The following is a 22,754-nucleotide window of genomic DNA, read 5'->3' as shown; positions in this document are numbered from 1 at the left end:
TGGCATCATTTTCCTTGGAGCTCATCTCCTGTAGTCAGCTTTGTACTTTCATTTTCATCTACTGAAAGCTTAATCTACAGAGAGACACTCAAAATCCAACCAATTTAACTGCAGAAAAATAAACTCTCTAAGGACAACAGCAACTTCCACAAACTCCTTATTCTGCTTCTAACAAAGAATTGAAAGCATGCATGCTTTAGCTTTGTTTTAGTCCTTGCACACCAGATGCTTAGCACTGGTGTGGACACAGAGCCAACCTAAAGAGTCCCCTCTCTGTCTTGACTGGAAACGAACTGACAACCTGAGCTAAACAATCTGGGAATTACACTCACAAATCATATTAACAGCAGGATTTCTGCACGCAACTCCCTGCTCTGAAATACCTGTCAGATGCTTTTGTTCCGTCATACATCTCCTTTAAGAGTCCCAGAAGTTCTTTTCTGAGTGAATCATATACTAAATATTTCACAAAACATGGACCTCTTCCTTACTCCCAGCGGTTCTGAATCACCTGCTTTACTGCCAACGTTTGGTTGACAGAACCATGTCCTTCTGTGAACTCTGTCTCCGTCCTTGTCTCCTGTTTATGAGCACTGTGGTGAACGCTCAGCAATCAGACTGTCCTCGAGTCCTTTTATGCCTCGCCCTTCAGTGAATGGGATTAGTGCTGCTGGCCTCTAAACCCAAGGAATGGTCTTTTCCCAAGCTGAGTGCCACATTTCATAACCCATCACTTCTTGATTCTCTAGTATTAGGATTTGTTTCTTCTCTTGTTCCGTTGTCTGCAGTCTCAGCATCAATCTCAAACTCCCAAAGCTGCCTCAGAACAAAAACTTGCACTTTCTCTCTCAGAAACACATCCTACACAATTTAATTGCAGCATCTCTCTGCACAGAGGAGGCAAAAAGGCTACACGCAGAATACAAGAGTGAGCTCAGGTAAAGAAATGCTAACAACTTCTGCAGCAGCTCCACATCCAGGTGAAAACCCAAGACTAATTAGATCCCTTGCACAGAAGAAGATGCAAATTATGGGAATTATAAATCCAACAACTAAATGAACTTTTTAAAGCACACTCATCATAAGACAAAGTTACCACTAGCTACACACTGAACTAACCCTCCTTTTCATGGAATACAGAGATGATTTGGGAAGACTGTTAAAAACTTTGCAGTACATTTAATTAGCAAAGTAAAACCTCTTTTTCCCCCCTCTAGTGTCAAGCTCTCTCAAATTCAGCACCATAGTTCTAGGAGTTCTACCATAAAGAAAAACAGAACCCACACAACCCTAGAAACGCTCTGCATTATTTTATACCTTTCCTTCAGCAAGTACACAAACAGTAATACAAAATACCGTGCACATACATAGAGATTATCAGTACTGAGAACTTATACAACAGAAGTGGACAAAAGAGTCAAATCAACTGGTGCCTTTTAAGTAACATTTTCAAAAGAAAACCTAGTTATAAGTGTGAGGGCAGCAAACAATAATTAACTTATAGAAGCAAGGTGTTCAAAATATCTTCTGAAATATGAAACACTGAATTACTAGACCAAGTCCTATGTATTTGCACCCTTTTTTTATTATTTATTTATTTATTTTAAGATGCTCCTCTTTTCCAAGCATTTATTTTGGAAAAAAAAACAAATAAGCAAATTATCCACAAGTCTTATCAGTGAAGAAGCTTAAAATTACTTTTGCATTCCTGTAACTTTAAGATAACCAAACAGCTACTTTTTAAGTTTCAGTTATTTACTCATCCACTGATAAAATCCTGCCCATGGACCATTTTTATGACCAAATCCAGTAATAAAAAAAAATTGGAATTTAACAAAGATGATACTGACACAAAGCCAAACAGAATGAATGGTATAATGATAGTTAACTGTATTTTCCTTTTAGACAAAAAACCTTGCTAAATCTAATATGACACAGCTCAAAATAGGAGGAGAATTTTTTTACTATTATCTAAGGGGCAAAATAATGATGGTTCAACCCCATACCTGCTCTGCAGATCACTTAAGGATAAGTGTGCTTTATGTGAAGATTGTCTTGTCTTAGTCAAGTTTCCTTTTGATGAGTTACTTTCATCCTAAAAAAAAAAAAAAAAAAAAAAAAAACAAATCAAATTCTCATTACCTTGGTTTCTGATTACAATGATCTCATTTCAAAACTACTTTCTTTCCACTCAGAAAACTATTAAAGTGCTTACATTTCTTGGGGGGAAAAAGGGACAAAGTGTAATGAGCCAAATGCTATTTATGAACATTTTTAATTAAGTTCAGCGCAACTCAGCTAATAATTCTCAGGTAATAAACTGGAAAGAATTTCTAGACATTGTATATCTAAAGAACCATGCAGACAGCATAAGTTTCAATAACCCAAAAACGTGGGTTAAATGCTACAAAACCTGCTGCTAACTGCCTTACTTTTGTTTCTTGCAAAAGATGGGAGAAAGAACAAAAAACTTACTGTTAACAGCTCTGCCACTAAGCTACCATTATTCATGTAATGTATTTTAACAGACATGTTCTACACATCTGTACATTTTCCATTCCATATGCAGGGCAGAGAACATGCTTAAATGCTTATTTACCCCTCTCAGGTATGCATGAGATAGAATAACTCTTTTGAAATAAGCTAGCTGCCCACCTGAGGTAGGATGGGAGAAATTTCATCCACACAAATACAACCATGTTCACTCTGCTCTGAAAGGCAAGGACGCTACTGAAGGGAAGGGATTCAGAGATGTTTGTAGCAGAAGCTAATTGATGCAAAGATTAGCAAACAAAAATTACCTTTCACACTACATAAGAAATAACTTGAAAACAAAATTGTGAAGTTAAAACAATCAAACTTGTTGCTAACACAAGTCTGGGAGAAAAGACAATAAATAGAGTAGTGGACAGCAAGAAGATGCAGAACAAGCTGAATGACAGGAGTGTGGATGTGGAAAAATCTACCACAATTTATTGCATTGCAATACAGGTAATAAGCATGTTTGTAAACAGGAAAACTCTTCCTTCAGCAGTCACAGGCTACAGAGTACTGAATAAAGATAATGGGGTACAGCAGTAAATAAAACTCTTCAGCATTTGCCAGAGGCAAACTATGTTCTGGAAAGCAAAAAAAAAAAAAAAAAAAAAAAAGGGAACATTATGATACTGCCAGAATGTCACAGTGGAAAGCTACAGCAGACACCCTAAGGAACCTGCAGCAGAGCTTCGGTCACACTATTTTTACAGAGCACTATGGAAACAAAATTTTGGAAAACACAGATAGATGCTTCTGGGAATGGTTGTTTAGCATTACGTTCTTCAGAATAGAACAGTAAGAGATTTTTTTTTTTAAAACTTTCAAAGTTTGGAAGAGCACCCAAACAGGAGCCAGAAATCCACTCACCCCATTGCAAGTACATAGAATCACCAAGGTTGGAAAAGACATCTAAGATCATCCAGTCTAACCATTCGCTGACCACCAGTATTTCCCACTAACCCATGTCCCTCAGTACAGCATCTAAATGTTTCCCTACACTTCCTCTGCTAAGCCCTCACTTTCAAGATGACCCGTTTACCTCATCCATCCCCTGCATAACAGCACAGTCTAGATTTGTCAGCTCACAATATCATCATTTTTGGATATGAACTGAGAAAGATACAACACAAACTGGATCAATCAATCTTAGCTTGCATAAGAAAAACCTTTTTCATGGTTGAAAATGAAAAGCACATCAACTAAACTGAAAATAAAGATTGACCAGAAATGAGAAAATAATCAGATTGAGAAAGCAGATAAGCAACACAAGTCGCTGCCCATGATGGCTACAGATTGGGAAATAAGTAAATAATCAAGACTTCAGAGCCAAGGCAGATGTTTTTCAGTACATCATGCAGCAACAAGTCAAGACAACAATCCTTTTCTTTTTTTTTTTTGCCCCAGGAGTTAATGGTAGTTATTGCATCTCTGTCAGCAGACTTCAATTGTTGGTGCACTACTGGTACACCTACTTTCTCTTCATGGAAATGCGAGGTGGGGAGACTAAGGCTTCCCCATCCTTTATCATGCCTCCTATATACACAGTAAACTCTGGCAGAGGGGTGAGGTGGACTGCTGGGGACAACGCTCCTTTTTCTAAGAAAGCTGAAGCAAAGAAAAAAGATCTTTCCCCACTTGAGAGGTTCATCTCTTTGAACCAATCAATAACATCAGTGCAGTAGATTGTCAGACAAAAAAATAATTCAGAGCTCCTTATCTCTACCTTACCTACTCTCACCCTTATATCCTTTTACCTTTCCTTTACCTCATCTCAGACTTAAGACCCCTAAATTCTCTGCAGATGAACAATATTTTACAAATGCTCTGCTGAGAGAAATCCTGTGCCAGGAGTGGGTTTCTCAAAATTGCAGTGGCAAAAAATGTCTATCTGACTAAAATCAGACTTCAAAATTCCATCAGACTCAAGGACAAAGTATTCTGATCCCAGGCTTAATAATGTTAGATTTCATTTAGAGCCAGGTAATTAAAGGGAGGAAAAAAAAAATCCACAAACAACTGGAGAATAATATTAGCTCTACAAACAGCTGGACACCAGCAGCTGTTTATGTGCAGATGCACAACATGTTAAGCCACGGTGTTCTATAATAGATCGCTAACATTTTTTGCTTACAGTGAAAACAGTGGAATCAGATATAAAGAAAATGTAATTGTCCTCTATACCCTTATGAGGTTGCCACCTGTCCACAAGAGCTTCACACAAGAAGGTTACTGAAAACAGTGAGAAAGAGTTCAGCTTACTTACTAAATTCACATTTCTAAATCAGATGTGCCTCAAAAAACATCACTGTAATAAATTCAAGAGTATAAGCACAATTAGTTCTCTTCCTCAGTCATCTTGGAAAGTAGAAAGGACTCAGTATTCAAACTTACAAACACTAGGCGCTGTCTAGCACTGTGTGTCCTTAAAATATTTTTCACTCTCTTATGAATCTCATCTCCATTTGCTGGTGGAGGCCAACCAGAGTTGAATCTGCAAGAGGAAAAAAAAAAAAGAACCACAAAAAGAAGAAATATTTGCAAGTTAAAAAGCTCTAACATACTTTTCACTTTGATTTTTATTTTTTTTTCTAAAAACTACAAAGCATGCATAGTTTCCTTCTATTTGGAATGTACGCAATGTTTAGATTTGATTCTTTTTTTCCTCTGGAGTACAAGGAAATAAACATTTTGAAGCACTGCATAAACAACATGCATCTACAATTCCAGCACAGGATACAAAGCACAGAAAACATTGATGATTTTGTAACAAGTAATATTTTTGCAACGTCTGTTTGTCCCTACAGAAGAGAAAAGCCATACAGTTATGCTATTCCCAGTGATCAGGTTTCATTTTTCTCTTTTTAAAGCAAATACTACATGCATTAAATTCTTTCCACTGGAATAAATCAACAGAAAGATAACCCCAATGCAAATAGGAAAGCCCACAGAGTTCAAAAAATGCAAATTCACAATCCTGACTTCATAGGAGGGAGCTACATATTAAGGCTTTTTTTTTTTTATATATATAAAAAAAAAAACAAACATCAAAAATAAAAATAGTTTGCTTGATTTGGGCAACTTAAAACCCACAGTCACTTTTGGATCTTCTTTTACATTTTGCAGATCTTTTCTTCACCAATTTATTCAAGAAAGAAAAAAAAAATAAGGTTCTCATCCTTCTCAGCAAGCTCAGAAGCTGGCAAAAATTTCCACGTTATTCTCAGACTACTGGAGGATGCAATCAAGATTTTAAGAATAGGGTTATTTACACTCCAACCTCCAGACTTTAGTACACTCAAATATGTATTAAAACCAACCGAAAAACAAATGAGAAAACACCAAGAATGAATTCACTGGGGAAAAATGAGTTGGGAGTGTAACATGTAAGTAAAAACATCATCAGAGCAAATAGAAACAGGGTGCCAGATCAGGTTCAAGTATCTACATTTCAGTGTTTCCTAGCATCCAAGAACCTGACTTGCTCCAAGAAAATAACACAAAAACTCGTGCTAAATATGAATATTATATATGAATATACATATATGAATATAAGCAGCCAGCTGTAGATCAGCTGGACTGGGGCTGTGAGCCTTTCTGTCCACTTCTCGTATCTTCTGTTATTATACAACAATACAAGAAGAAAGTGAGCAGTTCTCTGCCTTTGCTTCTTTCCTTGTCCTGTGTATAATTAACGCAGACTCAGTTACTGTTTACCTCTCCAAAATCTCTCTATTCTAAACAACCCCAATATCTTCAGCCCATTTATGAGTTTCCTTAAATCAAATAATCTATTTCTGAACAATTCTATTTTTCTCCAAGAAAGAGTGCCAATAAATGGCACAATATTGTGAGGATGAATCATATAATCTATAGGGGGGATCTATTTTCTGGATTTCTAATGACATCCAACAGAGTTTATTGTTGGTTCATTACAGGCAAGGGTTTTCAGAGAGCTGGCTATAAGAACATCCATATTAGCATCCTAAACATTTTCAATTAATTTCAAATCCAACAGCATGTATGGCAAATCCATACAGTTCAATTACTTTACACATAGAATGCAAGGATCTGTTGCATTAAAAGTCCTCACATAATTTTTCCTACAAGAAAGCAAAGTAATATGTGTGAATTTTGTTTAGAAAGCATTGCCTTTAAAGAAAATAGAGGTCTAAGTCATTTAGGCAGGCAGGAACATTCACTTCTTAATGCAGCCAAACTCAGTTTGATGGACAGCGTTATGAAGTGTGTGCTGTATCACCAGCAACATTTTGAACAAAACCCCAACCCCGTGGTCATGCTAAAGCACACTACTTCAAATGTGCTTCACTACAACAGATCATGCAGGAATGAAAAAGCTCTTAAAAACATCTCTAGGCTTGCAATTAGCCCTTACAAACACCAATATTACAGAACATCCCAAATGCATGTTTAAAAATCTGCATTTGAGATGCAGTGAGTCTTTTCAATTTTTAGGAAATGAAAGCTAGAGTCATGAAGTCATGGCATTTCCCTCGTATTTATACAGTGGCTGCTGTTCTTCCAAATCCAGGTTGCTGGCAGTGAGAAGTTGGAACAGATTACCTTGGGGAAATAAATTTTATGAAATTCCTATGTAAGATTTCACATCATTGTTATTAATCTCAAATTTACAAATATCCTTGGAGATATGTGCATTTACTTTTGAAAAAAGAAAGCACAGTTTGCTACTATATTCACTTAGAAAATATCTGGCTACGTCTGCAAGAAGAAAATCAAATTACTTAAATCAAGAACTATTAGATTTCCTTCTCCAGGTGATTTCATTGATCAATCCACTAGTGTGCGCTGTGGTATAAGAAATGTTGGCCACTCACATACATCCCAAACTGAATTTATCAAGGGAAAAATAGAATCAAAACCTTAAGTATGATTAAAAGCAGTATCAGCTTATTTTAATTAGTTTTGCTAGTATTGTCATTGTCTAATTTTAGTAATAACTGCTGAGTCTAAACTACATTTAAAATCATAGCGTCAATATTTACATCCACCAAAATGCATACTGAAATTCCTGCCTTGAAATGTAACACCCATCATCTGAAGTAAAACCTATTTATGATACGGTAACTCTCCTTCTGGAAATGTTTTAAGAACAGGCATTAGAGCACAGCGTCTTAAGCCATAAACAACAAGATTCCATTTGCCTAACATGACTAATACCGTGTTTCTAAAAAGACTGGTTACTTATTTATGTGATTAAGGTGTCAGTATTGTACTGCAACACTGGAAGGAAAGTCATTTCACTTCAATGACTGTTTGTCCTGATAAACAAAATAAACTTCTATAGCTGTATTCTTTGTCATACTTTCAATTTTCCCTGGGACTTGCAAACATTCTGCAGTTACATCAGTTTAAATTGTTTATTGATTCCAATAGATTGTATAAACACTTTGGAAATATAGCTCAGTGACCTAGAAAAAGCCAGATCAATCAGAGAACTTCTCAAGATTAATTTCAAAGATGTTGTGTTGAGTACAATCAAGGAAACAGAACCATTTTCCCTCATAATGTGACTAAAGGCATTTATACTCTTTATGAGATAAGGCTTTTTTTTTTTTTTTTTTAAAGGTCATGCAGACATCTACCTTGATAGAACAAAAAAGAAGCCAAGCACAGTTTAGATCTTGTGTTAAAGATTAAAGCTGTTTTTTGTTTTGTTTTGTTTTTGCATAGAATTTTATCCATTAGGACGAAATACTCCATTAGAAATACAAACAGAATACATCCATCCACCTACTCTAGTGAAACAGCAGCTTGCAAACTTGAGAGCAGTAATAAATAGGAATTTTCAAATGTCAGACAATCCAATCGTTCATTGGCACAAAGCAAAAATGTTAATATCGCATTTCAGCAGGAGATACTAATACATTTCAGATCGGTAGAATTAATGCAAAAAGCCTGCTGCAGAATATTTGCAATGCCTATCGTGACCCCTTCCCTCACCATCACACCTCCCAGCCTTGTGAACAACTCTGTGCATCTGGCCTCCATGAAGAATTCATCAGCTTCAAAGACACAGACTTCATGCTGAGCAAAACCATATACAAGGACAAACTATCAGAGGATAGAAATCAATGAAGTACTGTGGTACCAGATTCACAATTGGAGAGGATGTTACTGTAATTGGGGGGGAAGGGAGAAAAGAAATAACTCTTAAGCTAAATATAACCTTGAAAATAACAATCTTACAAGAATTTGTGCGTGGAGCAAAAGAGATTCTCAGAAAACCCAAATATATTTAACTCTGAAATGGATAAAAAGAGTCACAGACTTTACAATCAGGATATTTATGAGCGTGCATAGAAAGTGGAGAAGTTACTTTATACTTGCTCAAAAGGATGTGAAGTAGTAATCTAGCAAGATGAACTTGGTTCTCAATATATACTGGTCTCAGTAGAGGCACAACAGAGTAGCTGAGCTGCACTTAATTGTTCTACCGGTCTACTTCATAAAGGATACAATTTTGTTTTGCCTTCTCTTAAAATACCTGATGGCTATAAACCTTAGTACAAGATGTACAATTGCAAAAGTGTTTCAGAGGCTATATTGGTACACACATTTTCATTACAATTCATAAAAGAATAACAATATGAAAATCCTTACATTCTCACAATATTTGAAGTGAAGGAAGTATGCTGCTTTCACAATGCCAATATACCTACTACGAAGCAGAAACCACTACACACAGCCAATGCCTTAAATCAAAGAACAGTTTTAGCGTTTGGAAGCAGAAGCTGACAGTTGCTCTTCTGCTACAGTAAGAAATAAAAGGAAAAGAAAAACAAACAAAAACCACTAATAAAAAAAAAAAAAAAGCAACTCCTTCTAAAGAGTTTCTCTCATTTCCAAAAGCACCATTTACTGTTACAACTTCAGTGCAGAGATGTAAAATTCACAGATGCTTTCTTTTCCCCTCCTAAGCTTCAGCTCTGGCCTTTAAAACTGGGGCAAGAGAAATCATCCTCATGTATTACATGAGTTCCAAAAGGCAGACAATTTCCAAGCTCAATACTGCAGCTCAAGATCTCAACCACAGGCTCAATATTACCATCAAAAGTTCTAGGCATTCTTGTTCTAGATGTTTAAGATGTCACTAATGGGCTGAACTTTCTTGTACTCTTTGGCAGCTTTCCCACTTCTTTGTATATGTTTATTCCTAGGCAAAAGTTTTGACATCAGTCACTTTCAAATTTACCTACTGAGCAATGAAGTTGATAAATAGTATAGAAGTTGGTTAAAAACATGAAACAAGGCTTCTGTACTACACAGTCTTTGCAACATATGGTATAGAATAACTGATCCATGAGTGCTGCTCCCAGAATTCAACTCAGAGAAAGCAAAATAATGAAAGGGTCCCCAAAAAGTGAGAATGATAAATCCCAAAGCTTTGAGAACTACTTCACTGTGAAACTGAATTCCAAAACTTCCAAAATATTTGGCTAAAATCAAGCTGGAGACTGAGTCGCAGTCTCTTCCCAGAGCAAGCCACCTTCTGAGAAGTCTGCTAAATTATTTAGAGTTCCAATTAGTAGCAGAAAGCTCTCAGAACTTAAACATTCATTCTCACAGAAGTAAACCTTGGGTTAGGATGCATTCTGCTTTCTAAAATACAAGGTAAACTACCTGCTGTCGGGATGTAGTAGGATCCAGTATGGTGGCATTTCATGCTGATATTTCCCTACTACTAGGAAAAAGGCAATAGAAGAAGATGGTAGAAAACCAGTATAGGAATATTATAGAAGCTATCTGATCCAAGCAGTTAACCTCTGTCTTGCTTCAAACAGAACTTAGATTTCTGTTAGATTTTACAGTAGGTAAGATCACATTTCAGCAGAGCAACCAGAATCTCAAAAAGACATTGGAATGGCCTTTGCTCTGGAAGTGATTACTTTTCAGATCAATAAAAAAATCCCTTGATCTCAAATGCATGAGAAATAACTTTGTTTCTCAACATAGGAGAAATGATCAAATACTGCTATGACTGTTGTAGTCTCTAGAGAAAAGAATTTCTTTTGTGCCATCATATAGCTCCATTCAGAGGACTTCTATCACTAGCCTACTTTTCTTTACAGAAGGATGACTTTAGCTTTGTATTTTGCTGCAGATTTCAATGCTGCAAGGAAGGCTAAGCTTGCAAGTCCCCAAGAAAACCACCACCCTCTAGGCATGTATGACGATATACAGGCACTATAAAAGCAAGCACTGAAGTCAAATTTTCCTCTTCTACAGCAGTTCTAATGCTTTCACAAAGCATCTATGCACAAACAACCAGCCTGTGGGGGCAAATAACATTTTAACCACATTGATTGAAGCTGGTCAGACATCATAAGCAGGGAAGAACATGCATGCATCATTGCTCTGCATAGGAAATAAAAATCAAAATAGGGCATGAAGATGCACAGCCTCATCACTCTATTTTGATTCAGTTTGCAACACAACAAATGCTTTCCTGCAGTGACCTAAATAACGAAAAGTGTAAAAATAAAATATGAAAAATTAATATTCAAAACTTTGGAGCCTTATCCAACAGTAAAACTGTTTACAGTTCTGTTATTGGCTCAACTTCAGTGGAAAAGGGGAGAGCATTGATTTGAGATATCTCAAAAAGGCTCACATGAAAGAAATGGAAACTGCTACAAAGGATGCAAGATTCCCGAGGGGGCATTATGCAAGACCCCAAACTTCTGTATCACCAAAAGGTATTGCAGTGGCTTAACAACTATTCAGCAGGTTTATGAGGAAGTACTCTCAGAATGACAGACATTCACTTCATGCTCACTTCAAAACAAAAACAAGGAAGTAAAGAAAGGCTGAGGTAAGTTGTCAAGTTTTGTATTGACCATGGATTGATCAGATGAATAAACAGTATGTATATGTGAAGCTGTTTGTCTCTGTAATTCAAAATAAGATTGAGGAAATAACAATCAAATCACTGTCAGATAAGATATCATCTTGCAAATACTCTAAAACTGCCACACATCCAATAGTTCTGATTTCCTCTGTATTTCTATAATCTATAGAACAGCATTTGCATGCATTTCCAAACATTGACCTCTGATCCATGCTTGTCATTCCAGCTACACGTCTCTGCATACAGTCAGCTAAATCCATTGTTATCTCAGCAGCACGAACACAAAGATCAAACTTTCCAAAATATACCTTTTACTTCCCTTTTTTTTTTTTTTTTTTTTTTTAAATGTCAGAAGTAAATACCCAGGTCTTTAACATAAAAAGATGCTACATCTCAGAAGAGCTAAGAATATTAGTTCTAAAGAGAAAAGAAACTTCAAAAGGCACTTATCTCTTCTGGAGAGAGGGGCTGGTAATGAGAAAAGGCAAGAACATTCAGATGGTTTTACGATGACTTGGAGAATGACTAACTTGCTGACTAACAGTGGCTCACAACACACAAGATTTCCTTGCTATCAATAGAAAAGACTTTGTCATCTTTAAATACAGTCATTAAATAAGCAAATAAACAATCACCATTACAATCTCTTACCCAGACATAGTTAACCAGTGCACAATGTAAGAAGAGGGGATTGACCACATGAGAGAATGTGGGGACTAGACAAGATGATAAAAAGAAAAAACAACCAAACAACACATTTTTTCCAAACCCAAACACATCCTGATTTTCACATAACAGCTCCCAGAAATACTACTACACAGAAGAACAACCAAGCAAGTTTTCAAGCAGAGAAAGATGTTAAACCACCAACTTGATCTGAGTTCTAAAAAAATTCAATCTCCACCTGCCATCTGTCATTTTTATTTTAAAAGGAGAAAACTGAGATAGTTCTCCTTTTTTGGAGGAAAAATAAAAGTATTAGAGTGTGTGTAGGCTACAAAACACACCCTTTGAGCACTCACTAAACGAGGTACCAATGGTAATAAGGAGAAAAGAATCAGAAATGAGTGTGAAAAGGCTGTCGGAACACATACACAAGTATGGCTTTAGATAAATACTTCAGAATCAAGGGACAGGACATCAGTTTGATCCCAAGCACCTTCAAATTGTTTTAGGTACTTGGTTATTTAGGCCCAGATTTACATACAACTTTTCTACCCCTAGAAAGTCATCTAGTAACCTATTAAGCCAAACGTATAGCAGGAACATTGTGTACCCAGGACACGTTCTACTTAGCAGCAAGTAGGGAATACTCTCCTTGCAGGATTGGAGTGCGTAAATATGAAAAAACTGCTTGTTGAAATTTCTTCTGTTTCACCCTCTCAAGACACTGGAACTTCTATGCTTGCTCTACATACTCACCTAAGGATTGAAATCCACCAAATTAGGGGATATTAATATTAGAAGACTAAAAATATATATATATATATACAGAAATGGGTATACACAGAATTGCTACAGAGGCCAATACTTCAGTTTAAAATAAAGCAGAAGGATCACCTCAGTCTGCAAATATACTAATTATATGAAAGTTGGCCCATGGACATTACTCAAACTAGTCACATATTTGACTACAGCACAACCAGAAGTACATACTTACAAATGCTATGGTGAAAAGGACAGAAGAAAAAACAAAGAAAAAAAAAGGTTTCCAAACAGCTCTAAAATATCCTGCTTAACATATATCTATATTTGTATTCCTGATAGCCTAATGCCCTTTGAAACATTAATTATTTACCCATTTAAGTTTTCCCTATTTAAGATTTGTTGGACACTGGGGACATGTAATCAGAAACGTTATTGTTTCAGGGGAGGTCAGCAAGAAAGAGGTCAAGGATCCTTTTCATTGCCATATTATTTGTATTGTATTCATTAAGCAGAGAGGTGATGGCAAACACAGCTCCTGATAAAAATACAAAGTACAAGATAAAAAAAAATAGAAAATACAAGATAGTTGACAGGGAAAGATCTGTCTTTTCATCCAGTGTAAACTCCAAACATGAAACCTATTGTCATGCAAGTACTTTAATGATTCCAGAATTTCACAAACAAGAACAAGTTATTACCTTTCCCTTAGAGAAGATCGATTTAGTACAGAACTTAGAGAATGCTTCTGAAATGCTGAAGGTGCTGAATGCACTAATGAACCGCCGGAATGGGCCAGCCTGTTGGGTGAACCAGAGATCACATCCTCACTACAAACATCAGAAGAATTGTCATGGTCTTTCCCATGAGTAGATCTTGCCTGTTAAAAACAACAAGAAAAAACACCAAACCTTGCTAAAATGTAATATGAATATCAAGAGGTAAGAGGTACAGTTTTCTTTTTTAAACTGAAGGGTTACAGGCTTTCCATACATGCAGGAATATCCACCTGCTGGGGAAGAACAAAGATCCCCATTTTACAAAAGGAGCCCTAGTTTGAACTAGGAAGTGCTCCCTGCTGGTATCTAACACTCTGTATTACAGCAAAGCCTGGTTTTCAGGCTATCATCTTATTCTGACTGCATAGTGTAAAGTCTCCCATGTCACAGGATCCTCAGAGATTCAGGGTGACACCCAAGAGTCTACACCAATAAACCTCAGACCTCTCCTCAGTCCGGGACCCCTGCTCAGACTTATTTTTTTCATGACTTTTTCTTCCTCCAGGAAAAATTCTAGTCTATCTCCTAGTCAATCTTAACTCTTTCATTTACTCCTTTCATAGCTCCTCTTAATCTGAAATACAGCATGCAGATGTCTCCATGGGTTACCCTGGTTTACAACAGAACAAGATAGAACCCTGACATTATCTTCAGATCCACTTTTTACAAAGCAGCTAAAATATTAATAATTAAATGTGAAATGACAAAATAGTGGCTTGCCATTTGTACTTGAGCTACCTTTGCATAATATTCTGGAAAAAAGTTTGATCTCAGAATGACCAGGCAGATTTCTATAAATTACTTCTAAAGGCTCTTCTACAGTCTTACCACAAGCCTTAATGCCAAAGAGAAGTCCTTTACCTACAGGCATGGACACATCACAGAATATTGTTTCACATTTGTATTTCAAAATAACCCAACAGAGATAAAAAGAGCTATATCAGATTTTAAACATCCTTTGTCTTGTTTTTGGTAGTGCAGTAGACAATTACAAACGTACCTACACAGAACAAACCTCCTCTCTCAGAGCTTTCCCCCAAAACTAGTTTCTAAACAGCACTACAGAGTACTCACTTTGGCTTTCTTGGGTCTGTAGCTGCCAAGAAGAGAAAGATCTGGAGAAAGAAAAAAAATTGTATACTTCAAGAAATTCAAAAGAAAATCTGAACGCCCTGTTTTATAAAATCTTTTACAAAATAGCTTACCTCTTCTCCCAAACACTAATAAACCAAGTTATTATTACAGACTGTGAAATTCTAAACAGTCTTCCCAGTAATATTTTACTACCTTCAGATGAAAACAATGACCTTACGTTTTACTCAGTACAGTGTTAATAACATTAAATCAGGACAAGCACAATCTTCTACATAGACAGAAGTAGTACATTTTGATAAGCTATTACTTGTATAAATCAATAAAAAGTAAAACTCTATCATTCTCAAAAAAATCTCATTTACATTACTCTACCTTCCCACACTTTCTGGAACAAGCTTCCCTACCACCATCACTTTCTCCTCTAATCACCTCCTTGTTCTTTCCCTCATCACTGGCTCATAAACACAAGTTATGAAGACCACAGAAGCAACAGTGGAGGAACTATTAAATCCACACCAGCTCAGGGTGTCCAACCACTGTCAATATGCACCTCACCCCAAAGGGAATGACAACTAATTATGTCTGCTTTCTTCATCAGTTGTATCAGTCTGCACTGAGCAGCCCTAAAGACAACCCATTATCATCTATCTGCACAAAAGCAAAACCAGACTAAATTGTACTGCAATCACAGGAACTTGTGCTTTATAAAAATTAGAATTGAGCTTCAATACATAGAAACATGACTAGTAAACCATTTGGATGTTAGCTGTGAGGCAGGTTTCTCTCTCCTAGCCACTGGCTAGATACCATCAACTCATTTGTAAGTACATAACGATACTAGATGATTATAGGTCTATTATATTACCTTGCTACAACAGATTGATATGCACAATCCCAACAAGAATGAGTAACCCTTTAATATCCTGCACTCAGTACTATTACAAAAAAAAAAAAAAAAAAAAAATTAAATTTCTTGTCCCACACTCTTTATAAAACACTCAGTTACTATTGCCAGTGAAAGTGGAAGGAGACACACGCAAGCATCCTGGATGCTCATTAACAATTGTAAGCCACAGATCCACTTAAAAAAAAAAAAAAAAAAAAGCTGATATACACATTATTCATTTTTGAAGCAACAGAGCTCTTGAATTTCAAAATGATCAACATTCCAGGCATGACTAACACACCCACAGCGACTGATGTGCAGATTTGTTCCTCTATGCAACTAATCGAAACAGGTGGACTGGAACAGAGTGCCTGGACTCTGGTATTTTCTGCTCCTACTTTCCTATCATGTAGAACTACGTTCCAAGTTTCCCCGAGGTAAAGAAATACGCAAACCCACCTTTTGCAACAATAGGTTTATTCAGTGCTCTTATTCTTCCTACCAAAGAGGAGCAGGTTTTTCTCCAATAGAGATTGTTTCAAACCAAAAAAAAAAAAAAAACCAAAAAAAAAAAAAACACCTGACTAAACTACTGGAGGAAAAAAAAAAAAAAAAGCATTAAATGAGATAACAGTATTAAATACTGACCACGGGTTACCTTGGACCAAGTTTCCATTGTGCCTTCTTGCAGGGTAGAGCGGGCATAAAGCTCAGTTCCAGGACTTGGTTGTTCTACCTGAAGCAAAACTACTGTTAAGAGGTGCAGTATCAGATGTTTTAATCTCTATACATATTTTTAATTCCCTTCCCCTCCCCCCCCCCCCCCCCATAAGACCACATCCAGTCCTTTCTAAAATCATTTATTCTTTTTCAGATACTATTTAAAAATGTGTTCTTAATGTTTATATTATCAGCATTATCACATATAAACAAAAAGAGTTCTAGAAAGGTCTAGAAAGGCCTGAATGTCACGCTGTTCAAAGGAATAAAAAAAGCAGACAGTTTCTCCTTCATCTATAACATCTTTTTGAAGATATCTTTTTAAAGACCATGTGATACCACATATTTATTCCAAACTGTTCAGACCTTACAAAGTGCTACTGTTGCTAGGTTTAAAAGTTACATTTTAACATAATTTAACTTTAATTGTCAATGTAGTACTGCCAAACCAAGGCACCTCAGCAGTAAAGATGCTCTGAAAAGAGCATTCTCACTCTAGAAAGGCCATGATGCCAGGAAGGGATGCATTAAGAGACAAGAATTTTCCTTCCTGTACAAATATAACAGTGCAACTGAAATCAATAATCAGTATTTACAGATGTTGTAATTAAACTGTGAACTTCACCTATAGATCAAAAACCAGAAAAAATTGATTAGCAGGAGATAAAAGAAAAATAACAGAGAAAGACAAATTGAAGGCTGATGAATAATTAATGGATTAATAAGACTAATTTGAATTTCTAGAAAAACATACCTACAAGAAGAAGAAAACTTTTGAAAGAATTTTAGAATTTGATAAGCTATTACTACTCCTACATAAACAAAAATGAAATAGTGTGACAGGCAAACTAATTAAATGCTAAGTTATCTCAGTAGCTGTGACAAATGTTCGAAATTGTTGAGAAATCGTGTCACAGCACAGAGTCAGAACAATCCTATCTTGGGCCCTACACGTTCTCAGCAATATCCTTAGAAAGGAGGGTGACCAAATTGTAACAAAGCAATTTGCAGGAGAACACATTCATCCAAGAGGCTGGGCAACCTGGACCTGCAAAAAAGCACTTACATGAAGTTTCTTCAAGTAACTACTTAATTTCAGAACAGTTTTTCCACATGCAGATTTTGTTTAAGTGCTAAATGCAGGCTGGTTATCAGTTGTAAGTCAAAGTATCAGAGACATAGCTTTGAGTAAAGCATGTGTTTCAAAGATCTGAGAATGCTAACAAAGTTGAAAGAGGCAGTGTGCGTGTTCTTAATGTGACTAGACACCTCTTCTTTAAAGTCTTATTCAGGATTTTTTAATACTAATATCAATTACTTCCAAGTTGAATTTAAACAGCTATTATACTATCTACCGTGCTGGAAAAAAAGAAATGGGGCCTCAGAGAATTTAACCAAGATATTCATGAAAGAATTTGATCTTTGTCTAATACTAACAGATAACATTAACTAAAATAAAATTCTTTTATATTTAAATAACTATGTGACAGACTGGAGAGAAATTATTCATCTAAACTAACAGATGAATGAATTTTTGGAACAGTATTCAGTGGAAGAACAATGTTTGATCTCAGACTAAACTAGAAGCACTTCGTGGAGAATACAAACCCGTCTAACTACAAATGGAGGTTTATCAGTTTCTCTTCTGAATTCGTAAGGACCAAGGTTTAAGTGGGCAAGTCGTTGCCTGGCTTCTTCTGACAGCTCACACATTCGTCTTTTTGTGTATGGAGATGGAGAACGTGACTTGGAAGCTATGGTTGGCTGCTCATAATTCTTTCTTGCTACACTGTGCCTGCTTTTCTCAGGTGAAAGCATGTTTTTCTTTGGTAACTTTGTTTGCAGTTTTCCATTTGGAGTTGAGTGATGTACCCAATTCAAATCATCCTAAAGTGAAAAAGAGAAATTATCTGCTTTGACAGCATGCAGAACAAAGACCACTGACAGTAACAGAAACAGGGAACTAATAATTTTAACAGAAATTGATGCTATATGTCAGCTGAAATTCCTCTCAGAAGACTATAATCAGACAGCAATTTAAAAAGCAACAATGTATTTACCATTTTGTCAGAATCCAAAAGGAGGTTAAAACACACATTACCACCTGTTAGAAGTTAAGTGTCTAATACTTCACTCAATTAGTTTGCTCATTCTTTTAGCATACAGAGACTGCAAAATAAAAAAAAAACAAATTGGGGTTTCTATCAAGTTCATTTAACATAAGCTTTATCAGCATTGGACGTACAAAATTGTGCAGATTTTTCATCTGTTTAAAACTTCTAAAATACGTATCTTAAAATTCTTCTCCATTCAGATCATTTAAAGTTGCCTAAAAGTCACAAGAAGTGTAATTGTACTCTGAAATCCATATTTTCTTGGAACACAGTCAATTTACTACTTGAATAGTGTGTCTTAATCAAGAATGTTTTGTATAATAACAAACAACCAGACCATCTTCCCAAGATTATCCTGAATCAGGTGAATACTTTTGCAAAAGAAGAGAAATAGCTGTTTATTCGTATTGCTGCCAGTTTACATCCAAAGCATTTATTTTTTCAGTCAAAATTTACAAAAATCACACAATTTTCTCATACTGCTTTAGAAGTTTATCTCCGAGTCGATGCTGCTTTTAAAATACTCACATTTAACAGAATGGAAGAAAGTTGGGAAACAATCACCCTCACCAGCTCCCTGTGCACAGTACAATACATGAGTATTTTGTTTGCATGTTTTTTCACTGGAAAACCTACTTAACAATTCAGATTAGCTCCTATTCCAAATAATTATCAAATTTGCAGTGACCTCTTCAAAAGACTGCAAAACTCACTCCAACACTGAAGTTTTATTTGAAATACCTTATCATTCCTTTGCAATTCTTGGCATTAAATGTACATTTAATTACTCTGGAAGCATTATAGGTCAAGGAATTCTAGATTATACAATTCTTATCAGACTACTAAAGTCAGTGGCATATGGATAATTAGGCTTTTAAGCCAAATTTTGCCTAAATTCCCATGTTACAGAAGCTCAAAAATAGAAGTATGGCAAGATTTTTGTTTTCCAATTAGAAATTACTTTTCAAGCTTAAGGAAGTTGACATTATTCTTAAATATGAATGTTGCATGCATTATTTTACTTCAGAAGAACCTAGGAAAAAAATGCCCAGCTTACCTTTGTGTCTTCCCTTCCATATATAACAATGAAAACAAGATGAGGTTGAGTGTTTAGTACTAGCATAGCGTGAATCTGGCATCGCAAACACAGTTCACATTGCTTTCTTTTGCCTGTACTTGCACTTATGCAGCTGGTAGTGAGCCACAATGTGAAACTGTCCCAGACAAAAAAGAATCTAACACTCTAAGAATAATTTCAACTTTAACAGAAGAAGACTACATGTTCTCCTGGCTTAAACTAGTTGTAAAATTAAATCCTCACTGTAGTCCATGAAAATCTAATGGAAATTTTGTAACATATTAAATACTTTTAAGGTCATTCTTTAGTTTCAAATCAAGTTCCTTTTTCTGAAGTCCCCTTCAACGAGTTTAGTTTTCTATCAACACTAATTTTCTTTTTTTTTTTTTTTTTTTTTTTAAAAAGAAATTCTTCGAGTGTCTCAGTAATATATTTTGCTAAAATTGAATTTTCTCAGTGAATTAATGAACAATATCATGAATGGATCAAAGTCACCTCGTCCTTTTTGCACACATACCTTCTTAACAATTCTATTTGAGTGATGCTGCACCATTTGCAATAAACCAGAGAAGGAGGAGCATGTAAGAGTAACTTTGTGTGACAGTCTGTCCCAGGAAGCTATGACACAAACCAGTGAGATCAGAGAAAAGTGATACAAACTAAACTAATGCATCAGAAAGGGTATTTCTCCCCACTCTTTTCAGCTACTACTTCTTTAACTTTACTCACCGAAGAAGCAGCGTTTCCAGATTAACATTAGTGATAGGTTTTGCAACAGAAATCTTCGTTTTGATTGCTACTGACATCGCTATGGAAAACAATTAATTGGTTTGTTTTTGACTTTCTCTGACTTCACTAAGCTTCATTGTCCCGCCTTAATTCTGAGTGCCAGTACCAAACAGTGAACCTTCCCACTGCGATACACCAGGGATTAACACTTCAGCTGATCACAGAAAATAGCAGGTGATAATTGTTTCAGATTCAAGGAACTCTCAGCATTTACTGTCATGCACCAGACCCACTCTTTACTCATACTCGATTGAAAACTTAATCGAGTTGTCAAGCACCCGTGACAACTGCTTTAACCACAACAAAAGAATGAGGAAAGTTTGAAGTGAGCAGCATATGCAAAAAATTGAAACAAAGCGTATCAATATTAAATCTAGAAATTAAATTGCAAACAATTAAATTATGCTAACCTGTACGTGACTCCTTCCTGAGCTTAACAGACTTTCAGTAATAAGGGAGGTCGTAGAAAATCTCAATTTTGGTGCAATTCCCTAGAAGAGAGACAATAATTGAACATCAAGCCCCAACTCAAGATAAAGGGTATCAAAGAAGTAAATGTCACCTAATGTAACAAACCATCCCTAATTTCCAGCCATTTCCTTTGTTAATTTCAGCCTTTAATAAAGATAATTAGAAAAGACAGAACAGCAATGGTAAATGTCAAGATGCTAACATTTGCATTTCTGACAATTCAATTACAGATGATTATATTGCTTTCGTACAACAATTAAGGTCTGACTTTCATTTCAATACATTTCTTAGTCAAAAGCAATTTTGAAGATTTTTCATGCCATGCTGTATAGCATCAATAAAAATTCCAGTCATGATATGGAAGTTCCAATAATGCTAACTTCAGAAATTTATTTACAGTCTCAATTGTGTCACCTTTTTGTAAGAATATTTTGAAAATCCATCAATTACACTGCAAATAACTATTCACTTGTAACAGTGTCATCAGGAGTCCCCTTTGTTCTGTAACTCCCAGAGCAACATCTGATTCCTGTGGATTGTCTCCTATAACCTGCTTCTTTTCAATGACCTCTTAAGCACATGGCTGGCAAGAGCCAGGCCTAGTTTGACTGATCTGGAGGCAGTGGAATTCAGCTGGTCCATGTTTAATAACAAAGTGGCAGGCCCCTGCATCTCTGAGACAAACCACAGACAAGTGAGAATAATCTAAGAGCATCTACCACAACTCCACAGAAGCAAATAGGGATTCAAGTGTTCCTAGAACTTCCTACTCTCCTTTCAACACAGAGAGCTTGCTGTACAGCCCCTGGCATCTGTATGCAAAGGCGTTTGTACAACTGAACACAAAATTACTGTGAACCAAAAAGGAGCTCATCATTTTGTGATCCTGCCCCACAGCTGAGAATTAGCAGGAACTTCATGAGTGAAGGTTACTGCTGAACCAAAGGATTTCCCTACCACCTGCCTAAACACACACTCATTTCCCACAAGGGCATACGATCCAGCCCCAGGTTAGATTATGAAAATGAAATGACAAAAATGCCAAGAAAGCTCAGTTAAGCAATTAGTAAGAGTCTGGCATTCAATCAAGTCAAGTTACGGCATATAAAAAGATTTTCAAGCTGACCATCTTTAATCAACTCGGTTTTATTACTAATGAATTGTCAAGTGCTATCAACAATTTAAAAAAGGACGCACCAGAATTAGCAAGTCTATAAAAAGCAGAGCTCTTACAGAGAACGAAAACAGAGTTGTTACATGCCTACAGATAAAAATCACGTAAGACCACAGTTCTTCAGATAAACGGTTCATGGAGAGCACATACAGGACAGCCCTTGCATACACAGGAGTGGGTATAGCATGAGTAACTTATTGATCAACAGAAAAAAGGAGTTTTCCCTTTTATATTCGTATATAATGCTATATATTCTATATAGCATGATGTAAAGACCATTCTATAGCTCTAAACACTTTCTATAAATGAAAATCCAGTCAGAAAGTTTTGTGGGTCTATTTTCCTGCCACTGTGTTAGCGGTGTCAGTGGAAGACTTGTTAGTACTCTTGTAGCAGTCATTGACCAGATACAACACAGATATACTATCACCTTCTTCATAGGAAAACTGTTAAGGTAGTTCATATTCACTGGAAACCAAGTTAAAAAAACCAAATCTAATATGTGCTTTTAAGAAGCATGAGAATATATCAAAGCTTAAAAAGCGTATGTACATAACAGAACATCTTCTGTTGGTATGTAATGAAAGACAACAAAACTGAAAAGAATATGTTTTAAGTAAAGTAGCAAATAGTGCATAAAGGTGGGGAGTGGAGATAAGAATGTCTGTCAGAAGTCACCACCAGTTGAGGTTTAAACATATTCTGAAGGACAAGGGCTGCAGAGAAACACAGAAGAGCCAGCAAAAGCCTCAGCTGGGCAGCACTGGACCAAGAGAGATAACTTGAGGCATATCTGGT

The 22,754-nt window shown here is 36.1% G+C and overlaps 1 protein-coding gene across 3 annotated transcripts in view; it reads right to left on the bottom strand.

Annotated features, from left to right (window-relative positions):
- The window catches only part of SPATA6 (spermatogenesis associated 6), a 40,475-nt gene that overhangs the window by 6,798 nt on the left and 10,923 nt on the right, over positions 1–22,754 (bottom strand). For 2 of the 3 annotated variants that reach the window (XM_052665974.1, XM_052665973.1), the window contains exons 6-12: positions 20,722–20,802; positions 17,939–18,217; positions 16,259–16,346; positions 14,704–14,744; positions 13,552–13,730; positions 4,930–5,029; positions 2,007–2,095 (exon numbers count right to left, since the gene is read on the bottom strand). In XM_052665974.1, the coding sequence (XP_052521934.1) occupies positions 2,007–2,095; positions 4,930–5,029; positions 13,552–13,730; positions 14,704–14,744; positions 16,259–16,346; positions 17,939–18,217; positions 20,722–20,802 (857 nt within the window). The other variant, XM_052665975.1, reaches the window with a different exon arrangement.

The sequence above is a fragment of the Tympanuchus pallidicinctus genome, unplaced genomic scaffold (assembly GCF_026119805.1).
Source record: "Tympanuchus pallidicinctus isolate F22 unplaced genomic scaffold, pur_lepc_1.0 scaffold7, whole genome shotgun sequence".
Taxonomy (NCBI): Eukaryota; Metazoa; Chordata; class Aves; order Galliformes; family Phasianidae; genus Tympanuchus; species Tympanuchus pallidicinctus.
This window is presented reverse-complemented; position numbering and strand designations above follow the sequence as displayed.